The sequence below is a fragment of the Lithobates pipiens genome, unplaced genomic scaffold, assembly GCF_037356315.1.
Source record: "Lithobates pipiens isolate NorthernLeopardFrog02 unplaced genomic scaffold, aLitPip1_a1.2 Scaffold_8, whole genome shotgun sequence".
NCBI classification, from domain to species: domain Eukaryota; kingdom Metazoa; phylum Chordata; class Amphibia; order Anura; family Ranidae; genus Lithobates; species Lithobates pipiens.
The window spans coordinates 261,183,112-261,199,399 of record NW_027507903.1 but is presented as its reverse complement, the minus strand read 5'-3'; the positions used below and the strand labels follow the sequence as shown (position 1 = coordinate 261,199,399).

The window sequence follows — 16,288 nt, the reverse complement described above, 5'->3', positions numbered from 1 at the left end:
GAGGTATTTCCACTACACTAATACAATTCTGTGCAACAGAGATGCCATGCTATTTACACCCAGCTTACATATACACTTACGATTGTATAATGTTCATATAAATGGCTATTGGAAAAGCAAAATGATATAAAAAAATTAAAAAAAAAGTGTATGGAGAGCAGCTGTGATTTTCACAGTATAGTGGGCCAAGTTGGTATCCTTCACTTGCTGGATGTCTTCCAAAGTTCTTTGGCACTCTGCTTTATTTTAATATAAATGAGCTTCAGAAAGGGTGCTCTAGAGACAGAACAGTAAAACCATACTCAAATCCCATGTTTACGTCAGCATCACATTTTAAACAAAATGAAGGGCAACCTGTAACCTTTAATGCATTTTTGATCTACGCCAATATTGACAAAACTCCCATTTAACCAGTTACTAGAAATTAGAAGTACCAGTGAGACACTTATACAGCTACATCGTGCAAGCCACAGAAAATGCTGAAATTTGTAGATGACAGACAGTAGAGACCAGAGCCAAAACTTAAGTGTAGCTTTCCAATTTCCATCAGCGTCAAAAAGAAGAACAGGTCCCATGGCCTCTTAAGCAAGGAAAATGCAGTTGATGTACTCTGAGCACATATTAGGTTGTGTGTGTGGGGGGGGGGGGGGGGGGGAGGATATGGCTATTTATTGCTGTTACTGCTTGTGGTATCCATAGGTGTGTGAAAAAGGATTGTGACGGTGTACTGACATGGAAAAAAAAAACAGATCAATCTATAACTGGGCAAATAAAGGCCTTGTACTGTATATAGCTTTGGCTTAGTACAGAAAAGGCTACAAAGAAATTAATTTAAAAAAAAACAACACAGGTACGTGCAGTCACCACAAGGTCTGCAGTTCAAGGTTCAGTTCTAGGGTGAAGTTAAAATGTATGCTTAGGCTACAGGTTTAGGCTCAGGTTAACAACTTTAAGGCCTTTTTTTTATGCCCTGTACACACGATCGGAATTTTAGTCGGAAAAAGTTCTGATGGTTTTCCCAACGGAATTCAGAAGGGATTTCGCTCAAGCTGTCTTGCATACACACAGGCACACCAAATTCCGACCGCCAAAAACGCGGTGATGTAAAACATGTACGACGGGACTAGAAAAAGGAAGTTCAATAGCCAGTAGCCAATAGCTTCTGTCTCATAGTTGAATCCGAGCATGCGAGTTTTTGCACCTCAGAATTGCATACACGTGATTGGAAAAATTGAGAACCTGCCCTCAATCTTTTACTGGCCGAAATTTGGCCAGCAAAATTCTGATGGAGAATACACATGGTTGCATTTTCTCTCATCAGTCTTTTGCTGGCCGAAATTCCGATCGTGTGAACGCAACATTAGACTTGGTGTTAAATAATTACACCCTAGAGAATAAAATGGCAGTTGTTGAAATACTTTCTATCACACTGTATTTGTGCAGCGGTCTTACAAGCACACTTTTTTTTTTTTTAAATACACTTTTTTGAATTAAAAAATAAGAAAATACTAAAGTTATCCCAATTTTTTTTATGGGTAAATTGATACACAACATTTCATACTTCAAAATTGCACCCACTCGTGAAATGGTGACAAACTTTTACCCTTAAAAATCTCTATAGGCGACGTTTAAAAATTTCTACGGGTCACGCTGTCCTTTTAAAAAAAAAATGTTTCGGGTCATTTTTATTCCTATTACAAGGAATGTAAACATCCCTTGTAATAGGAAAAAAAAAGCATGACAGGACCTCTTAAATATGAGATCTGGGGTCAAAAAGATCTCATACTTAGACTAAAATGCAATCCTTTAATAGCATTGGGCAGAAGTGATGTTTGACATCGCTTCCCACCAGTCAATGCTATGGAGTCGAGTGTGCTTTCCTTCACTCGGCAGCCAGCCAAGCAGGGCTTCAGTAAGCGGCAGGAGGGGGGCCTTCTCCTGCCACCGTCAAAAGTGATCTTGAGGCGAGTGCGCCGCAGAGACCACTTTTATCAGAAAGAGGACCACCCTCTGAAGGAGAATATCGGGGTTATGGCAGTCCGGAAGTGGTTAAAGGGTAAGTTTTGTGAATCGATGATTGAAATTTTGGGTAAGTTTTGTGATAAGATTGAGGTTTATGTAGGTAACTTATTTAGCATTATTAAATGTTTTACGGATGCTCAAACATCAGTGTGGTAAAAGCAAAAGTACCTGACAGATGTGTCACCCAATCACTTTACTTTTTTGTGCTGAAAATATTTTAACAAGTAATGTTATGATAAAAAAAAAAAATACATAAAATGCCAATCTTCACATACTAGAAAGCAAAGCTTTGTACTCAACCCTAAGGACCCTTTCAAAAACAAGCGGATGGGGATCTGCTCCCCTCCATCTGGCCAGATCGGATTGGAGGGCATCTGGATGTAAATGGACAACTGGCCTGTTTATATCCATTTAGAACAGCACAGTGGTGTAGTGGATAGCACTTTCACCTAGAAGCAAAAATCCTAATAACGGCACCATCTGCCTGGATGTTTGCATGTTCTCCCTGTGCCTGCGTGAGTTTCCTTCCAGGTCCACCGGTTTCCTCCTACACGCCAAAGACATGCTGGTAGGTTAATCAGCTCTAAATTGGCCCTAGTATGTATGAATGTGTGTTAAGGACCTTAGGTTGTAAGCTCCTTGAGGGCAGGGACTGATGTGAATGTACAATGTATATGTAAATTGACGTCACTATACAAGTACCTGTAATAAATAAATAAATACATTTACATCCGACTGCCCATAGAGCAGAGCAGGCTGTGTCCAGGTCCGCTCTGCATAAGTAGAGAGGACATGGACCTCCCATCACAGCTCAGCAGGGGATCAGCAGACAGATCCCCTGTTGAGAAAACCCAGAGTTAGGTGGAGTTCGGCCCATGTGGAAGGGACCTTAGTGTTCCCTTAGTCTTAAAGGATCAAACTAAATTAGACCCTGTGTGTAGTGCGAATTCTCTCTGACTTTTCAGGTTCACATACCTCTTGTGCTTTTGCTAAAAGATGTTGATATTTCTTAACAACTTCTTCTTTTTGATTAAGTCGAGCTTGCATATTCTCAATTGTTTGATGAGCAACTTTTAAGGCCTGGTGCATCTCTGAATCCTCTTCTTTTTGGTTAAACTCGGATAGCAGCTTCTCTCGGTCTATGACTGCAGGTATTCGCAATCTCAGTTCATTTATCACTTTGTCACGACTCAAAACATTTTGTTCAGCTGCCCAGAGGAGAGCTCCTTTTTCTTTAAGTTTCTGAAAAAAATACAGCATGTTAATTGTCAATAGCCATACAAAGAGTTAACCTCTTATTGGGACAATGGATTCAACTGGCTGGAAAGACCATAAAGAGCAAGTGAAGTGCATGACTTTGTGTCCTGGAGATACATTTAACCTAGAACTATAGAAAAGTTGCATAAATTCATTAATAAATATGCAAAATGATAAACACGTTGCCAATGCCAGCTTTTTGTGCTTTGATGCATGCAAAAAGGAAACTGCACCCTATAAAGTTTTAAGCTTACAGTAGTAAAAGTCACGCTACAATATGTTCCGCTTTGCAACCGAGAACTATCAAGATGTTACATACAAGGAATTGACCCGTCAGCGAACATGCTGTACTCACAGTAAAAATATATTTAAGAAAAAGTAAATAACTTTAGCAAAAGCTTGCAAATTGACACAAGATGCTCTTTTATATTGCAGTAGAACTATAGGCATTTTGTTTTCATTTTAAAGCAAGGGTAATAACTCCTGTTTTTTTTTTATTTTTTTGCCATCTGTGTCCCACTGGGGAAATTTATCTTTAAATCCTGTCCCATAGGCAAAGCAGGAAGTGAGAGGAAATACCTGCAAATTAAGAGAATCCCTTGGGGCCCTCAGAACTAGCGTACCCATCTGATGATTTTCTCTCCAATAACTCAAAATTTGGGGTTTTGTTTTACGTTCTCTTTCAATAATGGTAATGGTAAACAGGACACATAGGGTGAAACTCCCTAATAGGGGCACAGACAGCAATAAAAACCTAACAGGTGTTCTAATTTATCTCCAATCTGTTAAAAAAAAAAAAAAAAAAAAAAAAAAAAAAGTTTTGCTTTAGTTATACTTTTTACGTGTTTATTTTGTAACAAATGCTTCCCTCCAGTGGTCAGAAGTGGCACTGCACATTTACTAACGGCCAGATTTACTGAATTTGCAAATTGTGCAGGCAGATTTTTATCAACCTTTATGTCAAAGTACAGCAATGAACAACCAAAGCTGCCCACTATTCAATAAGCAGCATTTGTCCAACAACACAGGTGCCCAAATCTGCTTTGTTAAGTCCTGTGTACTCCTCTACTGAATAAAATACCATACATCTGAAACCAATATGAATTTGAGCAGCACGATTAATTGTTGAAAGATTGTGATCTCAATTCGAACCCTCCACACGATCTTAATCCAGCATTTCCACAATTAATGTAAAAAGTGCAGAGCAGTTTCCTGATCACAGCTGTAAAAAAAAAAAAAAAAAAAGCAGCCGGCATGCTGAAAGTGACTGATAAAAAGAAACACTGTATCATTCTGTTTATGCATTTACAAGGCAAAGGGATGAACTTTGGTCTGCAAATGAAGTCAGTTTAAAGCAACCTTGTCAAGTAAAAAAATAATTTTTTGTTTGTTATTAAATTGTTGCTCTGTTTAACCTTTTATTAATACTCAGCCTTATTAACTTCTTATTCTCCTTCTTCATTTAATTATTATTTTTCCTGTTGATATTTACTTATACTTTACAAACTATTAATAATGAAAACTTTTTTTTGTTTGTGTTGCTCATTAATATTTTTACAGCTTTAACATATATTTACACGTTTCACATTTACAAAAGCACAAAAAAAAAGACCCTAATATAACTTAATATTTTTTTTTTTATTTCTTTACACATTACATTATTTTTTATTGCATTTCTTAAAATTTGATTGAAGTAACGAGTATTATGTCTTTTTTCATTGCCATCTTGTTTGATAATCTAATGTTCAGGGGTTGTAAACCTTTTAAATAAAAAAAAGCTCTTCAGAATCGGTTTTACCCCCCTGCTAGCGGCTGAGAAAGGGTTAGAACCACCGCAAAGCGCTGCTGCTAGCAGAACTTTTTTACCGTTCTGCCAGCACACCGCTCCAGTGTGAAAGCCCGAGGGCTTTCACACTGGAGCGTGAGGAGCGGCTCTTTCAGGATGCTTTGCAGGTGCTATTTTTAGCACTGTAGCACCTGCAAAGCGCCCAAGTGTGAAAGGGGTCTTAAGCTTTACTTGTTGTCTGTGTCTACATTGGAGAGATTTGCCCTCACTTCCTGTCCTGGTGACAGGAAATTAACTAACAGAAGCAACAGGGAAAACACCATTTTGAGTAGAAGGGGTAAGGCCCCGTGCACACGAGACACTGTTAAACACGTGTTCAGAGGCAGTTGGATGCTTTTTTCAACTACCCATGAACTCATTCAATGTTATCCTATGTGTCCATGCACACAGTCTTGTTTTTTACCATTTTTAGGCAGTTGCATTTAACCTCGTTTTTTTCGAGAAGCACAAAATGGGTTCAGACGGAAAAGTTTTCCAAGTTTCAGATGCCAAACGCGGCAAAACGCTGGTACCGCGTTTTCGTTTATAAGAGTTTTTAAACGTGCCCTATTTTTTTTACATTAAAAATCTCAAAAATTATGGCAAATTATGAAAAACCATTAAAAAATATTTTAAACAATTGCAAGTGGACAATCCACAACTTATGGCAAGTGACATGGCAAGCAACGTGGCAAGTGGACAATCCACAACTTGTGGCAGGTGATGTGTCAAGTGACGTGGCAAGTGGACAATACAAAACTTGTGGCAGGTGACGTGGCAAGTGGACAATCCACAACCTGTGGCAGGTGACGTGGCAAGTGATGTGGCAGGCAATGTGGCAAGTGAAGTGGCAAGTGGACAATCCACAACTCATGGCAGTTGACCTGGAAAGTGACGTGGCAAGTGGACAATCCACAACTTGTGGCAGGTGATGTGGCAAGTGACATGGCAAGTGGACAATCCCTAACTTGTGGCAGGTGACATGGCAAGTGACACGCTAAATACAAGTACACTGCTGCTCTCACAGCTGCTGCTACTCATTCTGGTCTCAAAAAATAAGTTAATACTGTTTTTTGAGCTTGGGGAGGGTTTTATGATGTTATCTTAACTAAACGCTTCTAGGCGCAAGCGCTGCAAAACGCTGCTAAACGAGGCATGCAATCGCGGCAAAACGGGCGTTTCTAAATGCCGGTTTCAGCTTTTAAAAACATGCTTTCAGCAGAGTTTGCACCGGTGTCTCGTGTGCATGGGGCCTAAAGGTTAAAGCCTCTGGAGGTTTGTATTGCTGTCTGTGCCTACCTGTTTTGGTGACCCCTTGTCACATAGCTAATATAATACTGATGGCCTTTAGGTATAAACAAACATGAAATATGACAAAAGATGTTTTATTAATTTTAATACTGCAAAAACATTGCAATAACATTTGGCTTCACTAACATGTTTGAAAGAGTAAATCGTGTCAATCAGACTTGAAAGTTACAGTAAGTTCAAACTATCCACAAGTGTAGAGAAGTGAAGTTTTAGAGGCAAGGTTCAGTTTGCAGTAATAAAGGAGGTAAAAGTCTGTGACCTTTATTTAGGCCCAGGAAACAGAAAGCATAGCGAGAGATTTACTAAAATTGGTGCACACAGAATTTAGTGCAGCTGTGCATAGTAACCAATCAGCTGCCAACTTCCGCTTGTTCAATTAAGCATTGACAATTAGCCCTCATTTATACCGGGCCGAATTGACATGTCAAATCGTATGCCAAATCGGAGCCTACTGCTGGCAACGGCACCATCCGAATCGATGCAGCGCCGCACTGATTCCCAAAAGTAGTTCCTGCAGTACTTTTGGCAACTTACACATCATAATAGTTGTTGCAGACAGCCACAATAGACAATAGAATACAGTCACACCCCAAACTATCACAGCAAACAGTACACAACATAATGAGACAGCACACATTATATATACAGCATTGAGTCTGACTAGCACAGATCATAGTGGGGTTCTCATTCACCCTGTGCCCCTATTAGAGACTCCCATCACAATGAATAGCTGTCCTGTGGACAGATTCTCCCACCTGAGCTGTGAATCTCTGCAGCCCCTCCAGAGTTACCATGGGCCTCTTGGCTTCTTCTATGATTAATGCTCTTTGCCTGGCCTGTCAGTTTAGGTGGACGGCCATGTCTTGGGAGGTTTGCAGTTGTGCCATACTCTTTCCATTTTTGGATTATGGATTGAACAGTGCTCTGTGAGCTGTTCAAAGCTTGGGATATTTTTTTATAACATAACCCTGCTTTAAACTTCTCCACAACTTTATCCCTGACCTGTCTGGTGTGTTTCTTGGCCTTCATAATGTGGTTTGTTCACTAAGGTTCTCTAAAATCCTCTGAGGGCTTCACAGAACAGCTGTATTTATAATTAGATTCAATTACACACAGGTGGACTCTATTTACTAATTAGGTGACTTCTGAAGGCAATTAGTTCCACTAGATTTTAATTAGAGGTATCAGAGAAAAGGGGGGCGGAATACAAACGCATGCCACACTTTTCAGATATTTGTAAAAAAAATTGAAAACCATTTATCATTTTCCTTACACTTTACAATTATGTCTATCAATTTATCTATCACATAAAATCCCAATAAGATACATTACGTTTTTGGTTGCAATATGACAAAATGTGGAAAATGTCAAGGGGTGTGAATACGTTTTCAAGGCACTATATTTACAAACTCAACAATGTATTGATGTTGCGTTTGGAAAAGTTAATAAATTCCAGGTATTGCAATTTTTACATTGTTCCAGCTTGGTATGTATGCATGCGTATGCCATACTTGTAGGATCCTCATGGAAACTGGAAATCACTGTAGGAAACACTGCTACAACAGTGATCCAAACTAGCTTTCAAGTCACATTCCAAGTCACATTCCAAGCAGCTACCCTGCTATACTGCAAACACAGGAGACCACTCGCTTAGTACAGACCACATTCAGGGAATACCTTCCCTTTTCCTAATGAATGTAAATTGTTCTCTGATAGAATGAGGAGAGGGAGTAGAGGTGGTAACATGAGTATGTCCACCTTGTCCAATCAGAGATCACTATTCACAAAGAAAATGGAAAGGGTTATTTAAACAGCACCTGCACAGAGAGGGCGACCTCCTGTTTTCAGTATGCAGCAATGCAGCCGCTTGGCATGGAATCCAGAAGCTAGCAGCATCACTATAGTAGAGGTACCTACTACAGTGATTTCCAGCTTCCTGGGGGATCCTACAGGTATGACATATGCATACATACTTACATTGGCCCAAGCTTGATAAATGAAAAATTGCCATACCTGGCTTTAAAGTATATCAAAACCATTTTTAAAATTCTTAAAAGAATAGAATTATTTGCCATCTGTATTTCATTGGGGGGAATTTCCCTTTACCTCTGGCCCTGTTCACACAAACAGTAAGCAAGAGGAAATCTCTCCAAAATTAAGAATATGCCCCCCCCCCAGAATAAGGACTACTGGGAACCGTGCACCCTAAACTGCACCAACCAATGATCCAGATATTTAAACTGTCCGCTCTTCTTTCCCTACTCAGGGTAAAGGCTATTTAGAAACAGGTAGAATGGCATGCCTACAGACCGTGAAACGGTTGGAAAATTTAGTCAATAAAGCAGCTGCCATAACTGTCACTGCTAAACCTAACTGACATGTTCTAATTTATAAGACAGGGATTGCCAGTGAAGCCTGACAGTTTGACTCACAGCAAAGGTTGAAAACGAAATAAAAGGACGGCAGTAAAAATTAGGTGGAGGAGGAATAAAAGATGCCTGCAATTTTGTAAGTCAAATGGCTCATTTAACAAGTAATTTCTTTCAAAATGATGATTTCTATCTCAAAATAGAAATGTATATATTTTATACAGAAAGGGAAATTTGTAAGTCTGACACTAGCAAATTCTGTGCCTGATTTACAGTAACAAAGTAAAAAGCATGATGATGTATGCAAAACCATGATACTTTTATGCATCTTTTCTTCTGTATGCTCTAATGAGCAGGGCCCTCTGATTCCTCCTGTATTGAATTGTATTGTAACTGTACTGTCTGCCTTCATTTTGTAAAATACTATGCTAAATAATGTTTTTTTTTTCTTTAAATTATACAGGATTTATAAAGCGGCAACAGTTTGTGCAGAGCTTTACATTGTGAGGGCAGACAGAACAGTTACAATCCATTTAAATACAGGAGGAATCAGAGGGTCCTGCTCATTAAAGCTTATAATCTAAAAAGCGAGGATCAAGTGATACAAAAAGGTAACAACGAGCTGACGGAGAAAATAAAAGTACAGGTATTGTATACAAATGATTGTTTTACCCATACATTTATTTAAACCAGATTTTAACATAAATATTTAAATGCTCAGTATTAGACAGAAAGACACCAGTACAATTAGGCCAATTAATTTTAAATCAAAAATGCCAGGCAAACGCTAATTGGAATACATGCGGGTTTACTTTTTTTACATGCCAAAGGATTTATAATTCTGCACAGCTTATCTTATGATTCACAAACATTTTCCACACTGCATAGAGAGACAGGTGACACATGTAGACCCCAATTAAAAAAAAATAAAAATCTTTTTGGTCCTGCAATGTAGATTTCCTTCTTCATCATATCAGACAAAGAATCAGCATTATTACTGCTGCCCAGTACACGGGGAACTGGCTGTAAAGGTGTGGTTAATAAAGGAAGGTTGGTCAAAATTACAAATCCTTTTGATAGGTAAAACAGTAAACACAAGTATTTAAGCTGTATTTCAGAGGTCTCAAACTGGTGGCCCTCCAGCTGTTGAAAAACTACAAGTCCCATGAGGCATTGCAAGGCTGACAGTTAAGAGCAAGACTCCCAAAGGCAATGGCATGATGGGGCTTGTAGTTTCGCAACATCTGGAGGGCCTCCAGTTTGAGACCCCTGCTGTATTTTAAGTATTTGAGCTAGATGTCCTCAGTTTGATGGTAAGCATTATTTAACTCACTTCCTCTGAGCCCAGCTCATTCATGACCCCCCTCAGCTTGTTACTAGACAATAAAAGGAGAACCAGCCCAAAACCCATCTATCTGCTCTAGCATCCTACCAGAATGTTTTTTTGTCAGCACATGACCTGACTGGCTCCGTGTTAATGCCTTCTCCCCTTATACTATGCTATACAGGGACTGCAAGGGGCTGATACAAGGGTCAAATAATAATAATGCTACAGAGCGGCATTCATTTCTGCCTTTTAGATCTGTCTAATGTTCAGATTTAAAAAACAAAAACAGATCTTTTTTTTTTTAACACTTTCAAAATTGATACTCACTAATACATTTTCAGATTACTTTCCAGAAACTAATACATTTTTTGCAGCAACACATGCTGTATATCAGAATTAAACTGAGACTCCATATTATTGAAATTATAACATATATGTGTGTAAGAGTTGTAAAAGTTATATTAAAATATTCTCCCATATTTCTGTGTTAATGCATTGCATCTAACACGATCAGACCTACCTCTTGTAACCCTTGGCATACGGTTTTGGTTTCCAGGATGGTGCGCACATGCTCTTTTATTTTTTGCAGCGCTAGGTCAAGTTGTTGCGGTAGGGGTAGACTAGAATCAGGCATTTCTCCAGTAGCTTCTTCAAACTAGAAGACAAAGATAGTAAGTTCTTAAAAAAGATAATAATAAATAAATAAGCAATAACAGGCAATTTAACCAATCAAAGCAGGTACCTTTCGTGCAGTGATAAGCACTTCATGTTGTTGCTGCTCATACATATCTAACTGACGCTCAAGTTCCACCTCTCTTTGATCCCAGGCCATTTGACGCTCCTCATGAAACTTAGGGTTTAAAAAAAACAAAAACAAAGAATATATAAATATAAATAAATACATACACACTGTGTAAGGGCACTTTCAGATGAACAGTGATGGATGACCACCCTCTGAAAAGCAATCTGCGGAGGCTGGCAGGCGTTCCTGCCACCTCCTGACATTGACAATTTTACAATACGGGACTGCACCGTAACTGTGGGCCAAGTGCTAGGCTTGGACTTTCGGTGCAACCCCACTGATTTCAAAATTTATCAGGCGGTGTTACCTGTTACACTGCAGGCCGAATTTAAAGTGTTTTTGGCCCAAGGTCTTTTTACCTTCATGTATTCTATGCAAGAAGGTACAAAATCTTGTGTGTGCAGCAGCCCCCCCAATAGTTACCTGAACCCTATCTTGATCCAACGATGTGCACGAGAACAGTGACTCTACTGGGTCTCTTCTTCTTCACTGGCTGAGAAAGCAGTGGGAGCCATTGACTCACTCTGCTGTCAATCACAGCCAGTGAGGGGAGAGCAGGGACAGGGCCAAGCTGTGCTCCGTGTGTGAACAAAGATACAGACATAGCAGTGGTTCAGGAGTCGGTCTGCTCAGGTGTCCCCATTGCAAGCTGCTTGGTATGGGGACATGAGGGAGGGTCAGGAGCGCTGGTGGGGGACCCGAGAATAGGAGGATCGGGGCTGCTCTGTGCAAAACCATTACTCAGAGCAGGCAAGTTTAACGTGTGTTATAAAATAAATAAAAATAAATAAAGATGCATTTTATATCACTTTAAATTGCTGCAGTCATAAAGCATCGTGGCTGTGGCATGTGTATAGCCCTTCAAGCTGCAGAAATCCCGGGGGCTGTCATGGAGGTGTTAAATCCGTGGCTCCGTTTTTACAGCCCACTCAGGCTGCCAGTGTGAAGGAGCCCCAATAACTGATTACCAACCCAAAAACTGATTATCTGTCAAAGTTTCCTGTGGGTTCTTGTGCATAACGTGGTGCTAAATCTGAGTGTTCAGTCCAGACCAGCTGCTCACAGCACATGCCAATTCAACTCACTTCTATCCTGCACTTAAAAAACCTTAATTTCTTCCTTCATTACAAAATTGTACTGTTTCTACCTTTGTTTTGACAATCTTGTCCATTCTGAAATAGACGCTTTTGCTAGTGTGGTTAATAAAATGATGGAACTGATAAACTGATTGTAACCAAGCTGTGAACCTAATCTCTGCATGGCTTGGTATATTACACTTCATAAAATACTTATTAGAATATATGTACACACATACTCTGTGTGTGTATATATATATATATATATATATATATATATATATATATATATATATACATATATACACACACACATTTATAAAGATTCAAAGAATATTAACTTAATAAAGCTTAAGATTAGAAATGCTATTTGCAACAGCCTGTTTATATTATTAATCAATATATCCTATATAGCAATATAGATTTGGAATTGATTCCTATTCATGGGAGTCTTTACTTTGCCTTGTTGAACAAGCTCTTCCTCCAGATTGGTAATTGTTCGTTCCTGTTCAGATATGACATTATTCAAATATTTAATTTCTTCTTTCTTCTGATTTAACTCTCGAGTTCGTTTCAGGTCCTGCAGACGCACTTCCTCCATTTTCTTGTGCCATTCTGTTACCTGTAGATATACATTTTCAAGCCTTTACTAAAGCAGATTAAAGTGTTCAGTAGTGTTCAGCATAAACTTTGACAAAATTTTGTCCATTTAATTAAAAATACAAAAAGTGTCACCAAAGCACTGAAAATTAGTGCAATACCCATGCAGGGAAATAACGTTTGAATAGTGTACAGGTTGTTGCCTTCCATGGCTCCTCAATGCAATCACCTTGGTTTTTCTGTATTTTTAGATCTGTTTGCAATATTCCCTTTTCCTACCTTCCTGTTATTTCAAACAGGGAGGGTGAAATCAGAAGTTGGAGTGATGCATTGTTACATTTCCTCACTGCTGGATTATCAAAAGGCTGCAGAGATGCCTCTGTAGGCAGATAGAGAATTCACAAAAATCTATCGACCCATCCCAATCTATCTATCTAGAAGCCCCCAAAGATGTAAATTTACATAATGCTAATACACTTTTAGTTTGTTTTGGTTGGAGTATGGATATTTAAAACTCCTTTCAGGTTTTTTTTGCTGGCCAGTGTCCAATTGCAGATATTTTCCTTCACTTTCTGTCTTCTAGGCATACCAGGGAGAGGAAATATTTCTAACTGACTTAGCAAAAACTGTCCCCATTGAAAGATTTCAGAAGAATCAGATGGTGTCATAGTGGAATATCTGTTTCTCCGCTAAAATAAAACACATATTGGGTACCAAGTAGCCTGACGTGGAAATAGGATTCTAAACGCTCATCTGTTCAGCAATGTGTAAAATAGTGTAGAGGTATATAAATGTACTTTAAGCATATATACTGCTCCACAGATTGTGTTTACTTGAATTTTCTTAATATGCACTTTTCTTGGAATCACACCTGGTTTATATCAAGATTTTATCACAAAAGATCTAATAAGTTCATATAATGCCCTGTATTAAACTGACATAGTAGGAAACACATATGGCGCCCATATCTACAGTAGACACTGCACTATGGAAAATAAAATAAAATGTTTCTGGAAGACATCAGAACTGCAGAAGATTAAACAAAAGCACATTCACTCTGATCTACTATCCTCTAGAAAAGTGACATAAAAGTAACAGGCTACTTCAAAATTAAAAATTAAGCAACTAGTTTCTACACTCTTGTCAGCTGTTTTGTCTATTTAGTATGTTTTTCCCAAATTCACAGATGAAGCCCCTGCAATACCGCCTGAAGAATATATTACTATAAATCAGAGCCCTAATAGTAAATTAACACCAAATGTCTGAGCATGCTTGATATTCCACACTGTCAGTGGTTCCCATACAAAATTAATTTATTAATCTTCTGTGTGAACTGGTGTCTATGATATATACTCAACAACTACACTATTATATGTACTGAAACAATTTAAAGTTACATGTTACTGCCTACGTGCAAAGGCATAAAGAAGCATTTCATCTAAAATTAGTCATTACTAAAAAAAAAAAGAGTGACACAACTTTTCTGCAACTTACAGAGAAACGAATAATGAGATCTATGCATTTTATTTTCTAAGGCTGCAACCCTACTTGAAGTCCATTCATCGCGAGATTCCACTCTCCCTGTTAGATGATACAATAGGGATTTAAAGTTCTTGTACTTACCCCAAAATATTTTTTTCTTCTGAAAGTCAATTGAGGGATGCTTGAATTTTTAAACAGTCAAGTTATACTGCCACCTACAAGAAGTTGGGGCACTGGCAAACAGAAAATTTGTAAAAGCCAGCTTTAGTATAACTTTTCTACCCAGCATGTCTCCATGCCTCGGTTCTGTGAACAAGGAATACATAAAGCCAGCAAAAAAACAAAACAAAAAAAAAACCTGCGTCCTTTGGAGAAGAAAAAAGCTTTTTTAGTAAGTACAAAAACCTTTTTTTTTCCTCCATTAGCCATTGAGAGACCCATGAAACAGTAAGGATTTCCAAAAGCAGTCCAACTGAGGGGTTAGCAACAACCAGTGACAGAACCAAGAAAGGGCAACAAACTTTCTATAACACGGGACTACCAGAAGGACGAATGCCCAAAGTTAAACCAGATGAGGTGCAAGATGAGATGACCCATACACATAGTCAGATTGTCCTACACATTTGTACAGACATCAGTCCCATGTGAAATAAAAGTTTTGAGGCTTGTAACAGACCATCACAACTATAGCAAAAGTTTCCAGACATCCGTTTCAGCCTCTATAAAACAGCTCAAAATGTGGGTAAAGCAGAAAGGACTTTGTAACTAAAGGATCTATAGAACAATGGCTCTCAACCTTGGTCCTCAAGTAACCCCAATGGGCCATGTTTTAGCAACTTCCCTTAGATCAGTGATGGCGAACCTTGGCACCCCAGCTGTTTTGGAACTACATTTCCCATGATGCTCAAATACACTTCAGAGTGCATGAGCATCATGGGAAATGTAGTTCCAAAACATCTGGGGTGCCAAGGTTCGCCATCACTGCCTTAGATATAGCTCTTATCAATACCTTGTCATTGATATTAAGTTTAAAGCATCTGTGCAAAGTAAAGAAAAACCTGAAAACATGACCTGTTGGGGGTACTTGAGGACTAAGGTTGAGAACCAGTGCTCTAAAAGACCCAAAGCCTGGGTCTAACACTCCCAATCCTTAAAATTCAGAGATGGAAGATACCATTACAAGAATAAGGTTACCTGGCCAGTCAGTCCATCTAGCACAAGATATCCAAGGAGCCCGGGAACCTCACATGACTGAATAAGAGAGGTAAGGAGCAAAAGATGTACCTTTTTCAGAGTAGGCAGGGATAGAGGTGTACTATAACCCCAGGATGGGGATCATGAACCAAAAGAGCAGGAGAATGAGCAAGATTCATCTGCTAAAACACTCAGGAGGTATCTCAGAGGCATGATCTGCCTAACTTTAATCCAGTACATGGCTCCAAAAATCTGAACTGACCGATCTAGAAAAGCATCCAAGAGCCATGGAGCAAGGAGAAGAAATCCTAGCTAAATAGCCAACAACATTAACCTGAATAGGCACAGAACCAAGAAAAAAAACTGGGAAAAATGTCCTCAAAAGTGTGCAAGTCAGCCACGGAAGGAGGACCTAACTCTAGGTGACTGGGTCCCAGGAAGGTCTCTGGAACTAGTCTATCGTAAAAAAAATAGGATTTTTGTACTCAACGTAAAATCTTTTTCTCTGAAGTTCATTGACGGACACAGCATCTTCACCTTGACCTTAGGGTTATATCGCTACCTTCAGGAGAGGACTAGGCAGAACATGTAAAAAGAGCAAAACTGCACAGTACTACCCAGGGGGCAGTCCTACTGGCTATAACCCCTCACACTGCATCTAGCAGCTCAGTTCACCAAAAAGCAGTACAACCATAAATAGGAGGGGTGGGTGCTGTGTCCGTCAATGAACTTCAGAGTAAAGGATTTTACGGTGAGAACAAAAATCCTATTTTCTCTGTCGTTCAAGCAGTGTCAAAAAACAAGGGGTCGAAACAGCAAGAAAATAACTCCATCCATAACAACCAGAGCTCCTTGCAACCCTAAACAGGTGCCTGAAAAACCTTGCGGCCGAAGCAAGCATCCGAAGATGCGCTCACATCAGCCTTGTAAAATTTTGTGAAAGTGTGACCAGGTTGCCGCCTTCCACACCTGGAAAACTGATGTTTGATGTCGGAAAGCCCAGGGAGGCACCAATTGCAGTGG

The 16,288-nt window shown here is 39.2% G+C and overlaps 1 protein-coding gene across 1 annotated transcript in view; it reads right to left on the bottom strand.

The window, feature by feature from the left end:
- Window positions 1-16,288, bottom strand: part of CEP290 (centrosomal protein 290) — a 338,046-nt gene that overhangs the window by 148,043 nt on the left and 173,715 nt on the right. The window contains exons 31-34 of the mRNA XM_077471382.1: window positions 12,447-12,611; window positions 10,854-10,961; window positions 10,632-10,766; window positions 2,998-3,264 (exon numbers count right to left, since the gene is read on the bottom strand). Coding sequence (XP_077327508.1) covers window positions 2,998-3,264; window positions 10,632-10,766; window positions 10,854-10,961; window positions 12,447-12,611 — 675 coding nt within the window. The remainder of the gene's footprint in view (window positions 1-2,997; window positions 3,265-10,631; window positions 10,767-10,853; window positions 10,962-12,446; window positions 12,612-16,288) is intronic.